At 38.6% G+C, this 14,672-nt stretch overlaps 1 protein-coding gene across 2 annotated transcripts in view; it reads left to right on the top strand.

The window, feature by feature from the left end:
- The window catches only part of LOC149532186 (cinnamyl-alcohol dehydrogenase), a 175,386-nt gene that overhangs the window by 120,685 nt on the left and 40,029 nt on the right, over positions 1–14,672 (top strand). For both annotated transcript variants that reach the window (XM_089810219.1, XM_089810220.1), the window contains exons 3-4: positions 2,260–2,373; positions 2,566–2,796. In XM_089810219.1, coding sequence (XP_089666345.1) covers positions 2,260–2,373; positions 2,566–2,796 — 345 coding nt within the window. The remainder of the gene's footprint in view (positions 1–2,259; positions 2,374–2,565; positions 2,797–14,672) is intronic.

Genomic DNA, 14,672 nt, shown 5'->3' with positions numbered 1-14,672 from the left:
TATCCCTGATTTCAATATCAGAAGAATTACATATCGTTAGTGATATATACAAATCATTACAAGTTGAATATAAACAATCTTCAGAATTTTGTACTGTGTTTTTCTTCTGCAAATATACTTCTGGACTCTGAAAACTTAATGCTCTTTACTGCTAAGTTGGTAAAATTTGCAGGTGGAACTCTAAAATGTCTTTATTAGCACTCTTCAGAAGTTTTGTTTATACGAATTCTGAACAAACTCAAACAATATATGTTGATGATTTGTAGCTTCTGTCAGATAAAACCCATTAGACCAAACTGAAGGCACACACACACGCATGCCCACACACACACATGTAGTTAAATAATCAATTGTTTTATATTAATAATATAATATTGAATAGACATTTCCCATGACAGGACATGTCTCTTCTTGGCTTATTCTCAATATAAATACAGAGGGATCGTTGGCTTTGGAAAACACAGACCGAACAGGCAATGCTGATACATTTGCAGCGATCCTCTATAATCAACAATACTTTTACAATAATGACATGGATCCAGCAGTGAACTGTTCAGGATTTTCTTACAAAATCAATGTGACTTCTATTTGGTACTAAACTAGCAATGTTTATTACAAAATTGAATGTTGAGCAAATTAATACTAAATCCAGCAATCATGTCAAATAGTTGTCCACTAATCTGATTGTAGAGATTTTATCAAACAGTTGGAAAGAAAATTTAAAAAAAATGTCCAAAATATCAAATAGCTATTATAGCCCTTTCAATTTAGAATTCCTTGCTTCACTCTATTGGCAATCGACTGAAATGCATGAAACTTATGTATTGAACTGCAGAGATAACTCTTATAGCTTGCAATTGTTTGTGTTTTGTTCCACACTGCATTGACTATTTCAGAGAATTGTACGACTCTTTGCATAATGGTATGGCAAGTAAATATGGCCTTGTTTTCTTATATGTGCATGGTGTTTTTTCTACTTCACATATTGCACGTTAAGTTACAACTCATTTATGCATTAAATCTTTAAGTTGATGAGTCATGTATGGAATATCCATGCAGTGTATAGATCACGTGGAGTGCATATTAGTCATGTCTACCTAAAGCCATGGATTTGGCCTAACCATGGTTATGTCAATGTGTGATGCATTGATTAGTGGGTTCAGTTCTTGGAATTTTATTGGCTGAGGGTAATCTCTAAAATGATTATTGCTTAAGTTAAGAGTGGTCACACCAAATCTAAGGTAAAGTGGTATAACTAGGTACGTACATTGATAATATTCCAAGTACTTATAAAGGGTCGGATGGTTGGGAAAACCAACTGTCGCATTCCCTCACCTCCTAACTACCCAACCCGCTCAAGCTTTAACCAATGCTAAGTACAATATTACCTTGTCCTCTACTACAATTTGTATCTTAAATCTATCATATATTTGGTTTTCCTATAAGTATTTTGTGGGCAAACGATTTGACCAGTAGCAATGAGTTCTAATACCATGCACAGCGGAGGGGGAAAGTATATAATTAGATTTTAGATGAAGATCAGAAGTCATGAACTTTAGCTTGAAATTTCTTAGAGTTAATTATCCGATAGTTGAGTGGTTGTGGTAAATTATTGATAAATGCAACAATTTTGAGCTACTATTGCAGGATTGATTTATCTGGGTACTTACTTGGAGAAAAGAAGACATAAATTTAAAGGCCAGGTGATACATATGATAGCTTTAGTGAGAATATACAACCATATGTACAAATATCACAACTTTTCACTTCTTCGACAGCTACAAATTATCAATTTTGACTGGTCTATTGTAGTGCTTCTTTCTTGCTACATAATATTTTACTTTTAAATTGTGGTGTGTCTTTTCTTTCCATACATAGTTTTTTACTTTTAAATTGTGATATAAAGTAGATGCAGCCATAGTTTTTTACTTTTAAATTGTGATATAAAGTAGATGCAGCCATTTTTGGATAAGGCATTTCTTAAATGTCTCTTACCATTAGCTCCCTGTCTGGGATGAGGGAAATAAACTAGTGAGATATAAAGAAATGGAATACTCTTGGATTCACTCACCTTCTTTGTCTTTTATTGTTTAATAATAGTAATATCTGATTTGAGCATATACATCTGATCCTATTATATATGTATTAGCAATAGGAAATGATATTGACCATTGGCTCCTTTTCTTGGTCAAGAGGGAAGTGAAACTAGTGAAATGAAAAGAAACACTTATTTCTCTTATTGATAATGTGGGGATGCAGAACCCCAGGTCCAGATGACGTCTCATTTAAGATAACACACTGTGGAGTCTGTTACGCGGATGTTGTCTGGACTCGAAATAAACATGGCGATTCAAGATATCCGTTGGTGCCAGGGTGAGTTTCCTTCTCTTGCACCTCTATTTTCATGTTACGTTTGTGTGTCTTGATGAACATCCCTATGTCCTCAGAAGATCTGACCTAAGTAAATACAAGTGCATGTTAATATCATATTATGAACTTACCATCTAGGAAATAAAGAGTTGTAAAGAAATAAATCTGATTTCATTCTTAACTTTTGTGTCACAGGCACGAGATTGTGGGGATTGTCAAAGAAACTGGTTCTAATGTGGTTCGCTTTAAAGTTGGTGATCGCATAGGAGTTGGCACATATGTCAATTCTTGCCAGGAATGTCAATATTGCAATGCTAAAATGGAAGTTAATTGTGTGAAGGGAAGTATTTTCAGCTTTAATGGTGTTGATGTAGATGGCACGATAACTAAAGGAGGATATTCTGACCATATTGTTGTTCACCAAAGGTGAGAAAAACTCATTTTGTATATCAAACGCATTGATGGATCTTTTGGATGTTTCTAAAACCTTTCTCTGTAGAAGTGAAGAATTTAGGTTACTCTTCCCCTTAAAATAAAAAGAATTGGAGGAAAATCAACCTTCTTTCTCTGTTATTAAATTGTATGCATCCATTTTTGGGAAGTTAATTGAGTAGCTATTTGTATGGGAACTATGAGTTTGAATATATTATATCGAAAAATAAAAAATTAATTAACTTATTTACTTAAAAGTTAAAGCCTTGTTGTTTAAGTAATTTGATAGTGTGTTGGATCAATTGAAAGAAATGAAGATTTTGTATCCACTAGATTATACCCTAAACTGCACTAGATCCAGGAAAACAATAAACTATAAATCTGATTATCATTGATCACTCACATGACATTTCTTTAAGCTTGAGAGGAATCTTACTTTAATAATAAATGATCGAAAAGAGTTAAGTGACCTAGCCTTTTCATCATTAGTGACAACATTGTAACTCTCTCCCTCTCATGAAAACATTTCCATTCTACATATGAAGTAATATTCATATACGAGCATAGAGTTTTGTTTACTTCACATCCATAATCCATGTAAGGAGCAATTTCTGGTAGAAAATATTGTGGTATTCATGTGATATATCATGTAATATTAGCCACAGGATAGACCCTTTATCCTAAGATGGCACTGTCTTTCAGAAAGATGGGAATCAAAATGGGTTGCATCTCTCTGAGGTATTTATATTTTTTGGAATTGTCATGTTCTGAGGGCAAATAGTTATTATGCATGTCCCATGACTGATTTGCCTTGGAAAGATTTTGAAGGATGTCTTGTCGATAAGTTTATGCGCAGGTGGAATTTAGTCCGATTGTTGTCAGCAACTAAAATAAAATATTGGTTTGGATCAGAAACTCAATTATATAGCAGGCCAAAATTCTATTACCTCCGTAATACCAGGTGTGCATGAAAACAAAAATGATGAGAAGCACGCTGATTTGTTTAATCAATCAAGGCAGTTTGCCATTGGGAAATCCCTAGCCTCAGATATTTCAGCCATGAGAATTCTTAAACCAGCAGATACTTGATGCATCTTCGGTCTACATAATGATGGCAGTAAAGTCATTCAGGGCAGGTCTATCCCTAATCAAAAGGGGAAAATGATTAAAACAAATTGGAATGGAAATTTTAGAGATGTTACAAATAAAGAAAATGTTATCAAGATAAAATGATACAAACATTTGTTGGAGTTATGCTATCCAGATTGTAGAATTACATGCACAAACAGAGACTTTCTTCTTCTAGTTTTGTAGCTAGTTAAGGCATGTTATGATAATTTAAATTTTCAAAGCTACTACCAATAATTTTCAGCTTGAAGCTGCTCATAGAAGATAGACTTTAAGATTCGTAAATACTTAATAAATTTTTTTCTCCCAGGCCAAAATTCTATAACCTCCGTAATTCCAGGTGTGCATGAAAACAAAATTGATGAGAAGTACGCTAATTTGTTAAATCAACAAGGCAGTTTTCCATTGGGAATCTCTAGTCTCGAATATTTCTGCCATGAGAATTCCTAAACCAGCAGATACCTGATGCATCTTCGGTCTACCTAATGATGGCAATAAAGTCATTCAGGGCAGGTCTATGCCTAATCAAAAGGGAAAAATAATTAAAACAAATTGGAATGAAAATTTTAGAGATGTTACAAATAAAGGAAATGCCATCAAGATAACATGGTACAAAAATTTGTTGGAGTTATGCTATCTAGATTCTAGAATTACATGCACAAACAGAGACTTTCTCCTTCTAGTTTTGTAGCTAGTTAAGGCATGTTATGATAATTTTAATTTTCAAAGCTACTACCAATAATTTTAATTTCCCGAGTTACTACCAATAATTCTCAGCTTGATAAACTTTAAGATTCATAAATATTTAATAAATTTTTTCTGTTATCAACATTGGTCTCGTGCTGTTCTTTTGCAGACTCAGAGCTTTCGCCTTCTTCAAGACCAACTCCACGTTTATCAGTAGATGATCTTTGTGAGCCAATGACCTTTTCGGATTTTCCAAGGACATGAATTTTTTTTCTAACTTATCTTCTAACAATTCCGCTGTGTCAAAGAGTTATCTAACTTTTTAAGTGAAAAAGTTTTTCAGCTTCAACTCTTTCACAGTTCTTCCTTGAGCTTAAGCTGATTTGTATTTTTTTTTCCTATTTTCTTTGCTTCTTCATCCCAAACTTCAAATCAACTATCATTTTTTATGCTTCTCCAAGAGCTTGAGATGTCTTGGTTTTCATTTCATTCTCTTCTTCTAGCATAGAATATCCTTAGCCAGATCCATGTAAAAAATTGTTTTCCAAATCAAACAATCACATAGACAATAGGAACAACTCCTCAGATTCAGTTACTGAAGCAACGCAAAATCATGAAAGATATCCAGAACACAAATTCCAGGTTGCACAAAAGACAAATTAATATATCATTCCAGAATACATCGGTTTCCCTGATTTTGCACGGAAGATAAGACAGTATTACAATCCTTTCAATCTGTCCTACAGTTTAGATTTCTGAATGAAAAAGTTGTACTTGTTTTCTAAACATGAACACTTCCAGGTGCTTCTTTTATAATCACAGTAACATTACCGACTTTTGCAGATCAAAACAGTGAAGGGGCTTACAAAGTTTGACTCATGCGCTACCACTGTTGCCTTTGACCAGGCTGAAAACGACCAACTCCATGCCTAGCTTGCAGACCTCTGTTGATAAAGAATTGTATCTCTGCATCTCTGGCTTTGCCCTACCAGAGACAAAGGCAAAGACCGACTTATGGTTTGTACCCAAAATCGGTTTTCAAACTGCTGCGATGCGATTTCTGTGAATTGTAACTCAATTCTTTTGAGTTCCCTTATCCTCCTGTAGTTAGTATGCAATCAGAAAAACATTAGTCTTCCTTCCTTACAAAGCTCGATTAAGTTGAATTGCTAGAATAGGGTGAGCGTCCTACCTAGCATCAACCATGGGTTTTGCGTCCCACTAGTCAGCGTGCACAGAGGCGATATCTTTCAATCAAGCATGTACAATACTAAAGACAGAAACCATATAAATAGGTGAACAACACCTAAGGCGGTCAGGTCAGCTTAACAAGAAAATAAACAAAACATTTTATTTTAAATTATCACTAACCGTCTAATAGTCCGTTAAAGCCGACAAAGCACAAGAATGTTTTATTTATTTAAATATGCAAATAAAAGGAAAAATTAAATAAGATGGGTGTTATAGAACACTGTGTGCGCCCCAAGGCCTCCTATCTCAGGATAATCACATTGCAGCAACTTTAAGCTCTGATTTTTCTTTCTAATTCTCTTGATTAGAGCACTTATTATCTTATCTTCAAAATCTACTTCTACTTGATCGATACGATCTTCATGTTCTTGATTTTCATCATGTATTTCTATGGCCATGAACAATATTTCTTCACTTAAAGACTCTTCATTACTAACATTGGATGAATAACGTTCTTTCTTTGAATAGAGACTCCTTTTGAATATCTGAAACTTCTCTTTTCCCTTGTGCTTTTTCTTTGTTGTTCTTCGACTTCTTTTCATAGTTGCTGTCCTCACTTTTTACATATGGACATTTAGCTGCAAAATCTCCTACCTTACCATAGTCAAAGCACTTGAAAAGCAACTAGCTTTTATAATTACTTAAATGTAAGTTCATCTTCCTCATGAAATGCGTCTTTTCAGAACCAGACTCTTCATTAGAACTTTCACTAGAGACACACTCCTTGTCTTTTCCTTTCATTGAAACTTTGGAAGCTGCCTCCTTTCTGGATGAAGAATCAGAGTTTGTCCTCATCTCATAGGCTGTTCGAATGCCATGAAGTTCATCAACAATCAACTTATCAAGTTCCTTCATCTCTTCAATCACTGAAACCTTTGTATCAAAACACAAAGGAAGAGACCTTAAAATTTTTTGAACTATAGTGGACTCCTCAGCATTCTAAACTCTTAATAGAGTTAACAACATCATTTTCTCTCAAAAAATAAGCAGCAGTGTTTTCCTCATCCTGCACCCTGAGACTTTCAAATTTCTTTTGAGTTTGAAGCTTTGCCTTATTAACTTTGTCATCCCCTTAATATGTTTTTGAATTTTCTCCCAAATCTAATGAGCTGTATCACAATACATATTTTTCCACTGTTACCCTGGCGTGGGGATGCGGCGGGATGAGTTTTGGGTGCGGGAAAAAAATGGCCTCAATTTGGGGACAGTAGGGGGGATGGCGGGGGGGAGGAGGGGGAGGTGGTTGCATAGTATATATATAATATATATGACTGAAAATGCTAATTATGAAATAATAATTCAATATATTATATAACATACCAAATGTAGTTGAACAGAGAAAATTGAAATGCGATTCACAAACCATAAGTTCAAACTTGAAACTTGAAACTTCATAACCATTACCAATGACCATTTAACAAATTAACTTAGTTCAAGATGCAAGATTCAAAATTCATTGTTCAAATATGAATATCATATATGATATAGCATAAAGATGCTCATGATGACAATGAGCTGAGTAGCATGAAACAGTGAAATGAAATAATGTATTGTAGCCATATCAAAGTGAGTACAATCAACAAAATGACAAAATGTCAATAATGAGAATGGAATCATCCTGAGTGCTCTCTAAGCATGCATAAAAACCAAATTAAAAAAGAAAAGAAAAAAATATTTTTTAAAAAACTTTTTTGGGTCATTCAGCCGGCCGCACCCCACGAGCACCCTAGGAGTACCCTGCAAGCATCCTGGGAGCACCCACACACCCAAGCACCCGCGAACCACCTAGGTGCTTGATCAGTGCGGCCAAGGTGTGGTGGCACATTTTCAGCCAGCAGGGGTACTCGGGTGCATGACGCACCCACACCAGGTGCTTTGGGTTTTTGACTTTGACCCGGGTGCATGCAACCGGGTTACACTGTATTTTTCACAAATTCTATCTTTGAAAAACCACATAAGATTGCATTTATGGCTTTTGCATTGTTGTCAAAAGCCTTCTTCCCATCAGCATTTGTTGGAGGAGGTGGAGGAATTGTATAACCAATCCTTTCTTGTTTCGAACATCAAAATTAGGAGACATTAGACACATATGCTTTCGAAGAATCCAAAATGCATAATGGGTACCATTGAATAAGGGTGCTCTATTCATAGCAATACCTTCATATGATATAGAGTGTTTAATGTCTTTTTCCAAAGGCACCTTGCTCTGGTACCAATTGAAGAGCACACAAAAAATATTGAGGGGGGTGCAGGGTGAATCAACATTATCAACTTTTAAATGTACAAAACCACATAAAGCAGAGAACTAGAATAGAGAAAGCAACGAACTAGAACAGAGAGAGCAAACATCTAGATGAAAACACCAAATTTCTCATGGAAAACCCTTTCAAGTAAAAAAACCACGACACATCAATATCTTTCATTCATGAAATGGACCAACCTAAATTACATAAGTGAGCACCATTTCATAGAGGCCACTAACTCTCAGAGAGCACAAACCCTCCTCGAAGCACCAACTTCATTCAGCTGAGGTAGAAACCTCAATTTTTGTACCAACTCAAATTCCAAAGGGTCACCAACATGTATGTCATTTTCTAGCCTGTTAAACCACATTCGTAACAACAAAGCAATGCAGAAAATTACACATAGCTTCCCTGCTGATGCTCAACTCGAACACCATTCTTCACACATTAACATAGCCAACTTCCAAAATGCATGATTGACTCCTCAACCTTCTTTAGTAAAAAAATTGTTGATAAACTCAATTACCACACCAATCTGTTCTTCATATGCCCAACTTCATCAATCCCTTGCAACTCAAGACACACACAAAGTATGTGCTAGTACACTCGCACCTTCCTTATTCTTGTTTGTCATAACTTTTCCTCACAACTTTATCTCTATCTATTAAAAAATTAATCTGCAGCAAGCTATTGTATGAGTTGAAATCAACGTTTTCTTCCAAAAATTTCTCACTACCCAATCTTGGCAAGGACAATCATCGCACACTTAAAAACCATGCTTTGACTCATTTGAAATGGCTCCATCCCAGGTGACTATAGTAAAAAGTTGGCTCCCACTGGTATAGGTCGACTGAAGAATACTTTTTAGTTTACTTTAAAATGACTATTTAATGCTGGAGAAAAAGGTGTTATGTAGCTTCCCACTCATAATCGACAGAGGTTTCTTGGTTCTCTACACTTGATGCAACCTTGGGAAGAGGTATTTTGAATGTTTAGTTACATAATCTTTAGAATTTGGGTGGTGTGGAGCCTTTGCAAAATCTTTATTTAGTTTTGAACCTGCTAATGTTAGTGTAGTTTCAGTTGGATAATATTGCACTGAAGATATTTGTTTATTGTTGAGGAATGTAAAATCACAGATAGAGATAGATGTATTTCAGATTCAATTTGATTTGTGAATACTAATGGATTCTTCTTGAATTTGCAGGTTGATGATAGTTCCCTTGTAGATATATTAACTTATGCTGATATTTTTTTCTGAATATTCTGAATTATGTTGTCCTTCACTGAAGAGGATTTATTATTGAATATATATGTGTGCAGATCAAATGTGTACAGTGTCATCGGTAGAAATTGTGTATCGGCCGATGGGTCCCTTCGGAAAAGAAATTGTGTATCAGCCAACAGGACCCTTCGGAAAAGTTTATGTATCTGGCCGACAGACTCCTTCGGGAAAGTTCTTCGGAAAGTATTTATAACCCCTTCGGAAAGCATTGTAATCATCATATCTTATCATGGAAGCATAATGTACTATGGGCATATGCGAATAATAATAAGAGTTCTGCTGGTTGCTGTTCATGTTCGTATTCTTTGTCTGTGTGCGTTTCTTAATTAATCTATTCGGTAAACATTTGGCGCCGTTGCCCGATGAACCTGGTACGCAGGCAGGCGGATATGAATTAAATGCCGAATCAGTTGAACAAAGATAAGAATAAGCTGAAAGAAAAAATGACATACGTGTTGTGCAGAAAAATTTAATTCTGGCTCAGCAGATAGAGCGTCGAAGGAGATTTCAAAAAATTGCCGACGGAAACAAGAGCGCGGAAAGATTGTTGAAGGAGACTCGACAACGGCTTGAGTTGGTGGAAGAAGCAAGGGAGGAGTTTTTGAACCTGCATACGCCACGGGAAGAGAATCCTGACGGAAGGAGATCAACTTGCACGGCTCGGAGTGCCGATGGAGCATGAGCGTGCAGTGACCTCTTCATCCGAGATCTACTTCCGGAACGAACGACTTCGGTTGACGAACCCTCTTCTTCACCAAATAGCGCGGGTGTAGAGAACAGTGCGGGTGTGCAGAACTGCGTGGGTGTCCACAACAGTGCGGGTGTGCAGAACAGCGCGGGTGTTCAAAACAGTGTGGGAGCTCAGAATAGCGCAGGTGCTCAAAACAGCGTGGGAGTGCAAAACAACGCAGATACACAACAAAACCCCCAACATATAGTGATAATGGTAGGTCCGAAGGAAAAATTGCCTGAATTTGATGGTGATGAAGCAGCTGATCTCATTCGACATTGTAAAACATGTGAAATGATCTGGAGGGCAAATGGCATAACAGATACAAACAAATGGATCCGATAATTTCCCGCTACCCTACGGGGTGTTGCGATTGATTGGTTTACTGATGCTGATCCACAAAAATTAAATAGTTGGGATAACATTAAGGAGTTCATTGCAGAATTTCAACTTTTGCGTGATGATAATGAAATTGTAGCAGAGATATTCAATACCAAGCAAAAGAAGAATGAAACAGTACGGGTCTTCGCCAGGAGATTGTAGGACTTAATCAGTAAAATGGAGAATAAGCCGGTAGATGGACTCCAGAAAAGATGGTTCATTGAAGGCCTTCATCCTAAGCTGCGGAAAAAGATGAAGATCGTACCACCATCAACATACGATGAAGCGTACAATCGGGCAATGAACCTCGAAAGTGACCAGAAGACAAAGAAGAAGAAGAAGAACAGCTCGTCCGATTCAGAGGACGATGCATCTTCAGGAGAGGATAGCAACGATGACGAGGGAAGCAACAGGAAGGTCTGTGCCCTCCAGAAGGATATGATGCGGATGATGAAGGAATTCAAAAACATGAACAAGGAGACTAAGGGCAATGACCTGTGGTGCACGGAGTGTAAGAAAGAAGGCCATACGAAGGGATCCTGCCCGAAAGATCAATTTTGTGAAATCTGCCAGATCCTGGGACACTCGGTAAAGGAATGCCCTTTCAATTTAAAAACAAGGACACCGCAGCAAGTGTTCCTATCACAGGAGGCATCCCCGTCAGGAGGGAACGGAAACACCAGTACGGAAGGTGCCACGTCGGGTGGATACAGAAACAACCGGCTCGGTCAAAATAACAACAATAGCAGCAACAACAATATAGGAAGAAGGAGTCGAATTCAGTATGATGCGAATGGTCGACCGATTGTTCAATGCCGCGCATGCAATTTGTGGGGTCACTTCGCCCGAGAGTGTACAACGACGAACACACCGAAGTTGTTATGCAGATGGTGTGGACCTGGTGATCATGAAGATGCTAGGTGTCCGAAGTCAGGAGTAAACTTAATCACTGTCGGGACGAATGAAGAAGAGGTTTTGGCCATCACACGGCAGCAAGCGAAAGTGTACCCCGACTCGGTGGAAGAAAAGAAGAGACTGGAGGAAGCACGGGTAGATATCTAGAAAGCAACACAGGCAGAAATGACACACTTGAAGGACACGCTGAGTACTTCCGTATGGAACTGCGCAGAACAAAACATTGTACGAAAAATTTTGCAAGCCGAGATAACCGTCAGGATAAGTGATCTGTTGCTCACTATGCCTCAGCTCCGATTGGCACTCACAAACATCGTTCCCATTGCCCAACTACCAGGGGAACATGGAAGGAAGCAGGAAAGTGGAGCAAGTGCAGCGGACAAAAAAGACAAGGAAAGTGGCGCAAGTGCAGAAGATCTGATGCTGTTAGCTCTTTCATCTGAACGCTATCCGGCGGTTGTTGAAATGGGCATTCTCGGGACTGTATTGACGGAAACAATTGTGGATGGAGGGTCCGGTGTCAATGTGTTGCCTGAAGACATGTGGAAAAAGTTGGGACAGCCAACATTATGGCCGCCTACATTCCAGCTGCTAACGGTCGATCAACATGGAATCAAGCCATTGGGAGTACTCACAGCACAACTAGTGACGATTGGAACACAACCGCTCCTGTTGGACTTTGTCGTGATCCCACTGAAGCGGAGAGGATATGATGCTATTCTAGGTCGGGGGTGGCTGATACAAGCAAAAGCAAAGCACGATTGGAAGAAAAATACTTTATCACTTGAAAGAAAAGGCCGGAAGTATGTCATCGATCTACACACTCAGATGGTTGGAGAAGAAGCTCTATCGTCAGATTCCGAAGGAGAAGATGATGAGAGGAGGCAGAGTATGGAACCCGATCAGGAGGGAGTCCTACGATTGGAAGGAGATGACGATCTGGATTCAATAAATGGTCTTTACCACTAGCAGATAGAGGATTACGAGCTCTTTCCAAGTTGTAATATGCTAAAGATCGACGAAGGTAAGAAAGAAGAAGGAAATGAATGTCCGAAGGAACACAAAGAAGTCGAAGGAGAAAATGAATGTTTGAAGGAACATAGAGAAGCCGATGGAGGAAATGAATGTCCGAAGGAACATGGAGAAGCCGAAGGAGGAAATGAATGTTCGAAGCAACACAGAGAAGCCGAAGAAGGAAACGCGGATATGACTGAAGCTGAAGGACAAAACATACAGTACGAACCCAAAAGAAGGAAAGATTCTACTGTATGACTGCGTAGGAAGAAAGTATTATGGCAAACCACAGATATAGCAGAAAGGTACCGGCGGCAAGGAAGACACACGATACGGTCTGCACAGGCAACAAAGAGGAAGGGTTCAATAAAAGTTGTAGCAGTACAGAGTGAAAGTGTTATTGACGGACAGAAGGGGCAGCTGACGGAGTCCATGGTACGGAGTTTCGGGAACAAACTAGGCGATATGGAGATGACACAGAACAGGTGTAGCAGGTTTCAACCAGGACAGTTGGCATTGAGGTATGATGGACGGAATGAGATCAACCCAGGCAAGTTTAGAATTAAGTGGGTCGGACCATATCAAATTCGGGAAGTGGGTGATAATGGAGCAGTAAAACAATGGATGCTAGACGGAAAGGAAGTTGCCGACACAGTGAATAGGTCGAAGTTGAATGTCTGCCATGAAAGAAGTAACGCACCTCCATGGACGAACAACTGAGAGAAGAAGACTTATGGTTTTTAAAGCCAACGTACGGATTTCATGTTTGCAGTACAGTTTTTAAAGCCAACGTACGGATTTCATGTTTGCAATACGGTTTTTAAAGCCAACGTACAGATTTCATGCTTGCAGTACAGTTTTTAAAGACAACGTACGGATTTCATGTTTGCAGTACGGTTTTTAAAGCCAATGTACGGATTTCATGCTTGCAGTACGGTTTTTAAAGACAACGTACGGATTTCATGTTTGCAGTACGGTTTTTAAAGCCAACTTACGGATTTCATGTTTGCAATACGGTTTTTAAAGCCAACTTACGGATTTCATGCTTGCAGTACGGTTTTTAAAGATAATGTACGGTTTCCATCTTCAAAGTTGGTGTACGGTTTTGCTGTGGTACGGTTTTTTCTTGCACTGTACGATTTTTAAAAGTTGCACTGGAATCACCGTACGGATTTTGATAGCCTTAGAAGGTTAACGTACGGAATTTGATACGGATTTTGATAGCCTCAGAAGGTTAACGTACGGAATTTGGAGCCAAAATTTGTTAATTTCCATCGTATGCATTTTGAAGACTTGGTGGGATATTGCAGTACGGCTTTTCCAGAAGGTTGTAATCGTGAAGACGCCTTCAGCGTGGCAGCTCCAGGAAGGAGGCATCCATATGCAATCAGCAGACAGTGCTGCCCCTTGACCCCGCTGGGGGCGTTGCCCCTTGGACCCCCAATCGTTGCGGATATCAGTCATGGGAGTCTGACTAGTCGAGAAGACTTGGAGCTGCTGCAGGCATGGAGTGTCTGTGTACCAGAGGCACTGAGAGTAGGTGTTGGTCGTGAGGCTGTCTTGGTGGATGCGTAGAGAGCTCGGGAGGAGCTGATCATCCAGTTGGAAGCAGTGCAACGACACTTGGCTCAGGGTACCAAGGAGTTGGAAGCAGAGAAAGCAGCACAGGTGGCTATCAAGGTCAGCTTGAAGAGTCAGTATTGTGTTAGCAAAGGCTATAGATGCAACGGGATGAATGTGAAAGTGATATTGTTGTATTAGTTGTTTGAGTTTTGTTCTATAGTCATTAGGAGATGACTTTTCTTTCTGGGGGGGATGATGTCATCGGTAGAAATTGTGTATCGGCCGACGAGTCCCTTCGGAAAAGAAATTGTGTATCAGCCGACAGGACCCTTTGGAAAAGTTTATGTATCTGGCCAACGAACTCCTTCGGGAAAGTTCTTCGGAAAGTATTTATAACCCCTTCGGGAAGCATTGTAATCATCATATCTTATCATGGAAGCATAATGTACTGTAGGCATATGCGAATAATAATAAGAGTTCTGCTGGTTGCTGTTCATGTTCGTATTCTTTGTCTGTGTGCGTTTCTTAATTAATTTATGCGGTAAACATACAGGAGATTGCCGATGTTATTGATGTCTTTTTTGATCGACTTGCACAACATATATATGTTGGTGAAGGGACATGACAATGTAAGGGCATGACCCTTACATGGCATGAGCCACATAGGGTCAAT

This window comes from Cupressus sempervirens, chromosome 11 (genome assembly GCF_028749045.1).
Source record: "Cupressus sempervirens isolate cs-2001-9-10 chromosome 11, ASM2874904v1, whole genome shotgun sequence".
In the NCBI taxonomy this organism is placed as follows: domain Eukaryota; kingdom Viridiplantae; phylum Streptophyta; class Pinopsida; order Cupressales; family Cupressaceae; genus Cupressus; species Cupressus sempervirens.
Note: the sequence above shows the minus strand (reverse complement) of the source record. Positions and strands in the feature narration are given on the sequence as shown.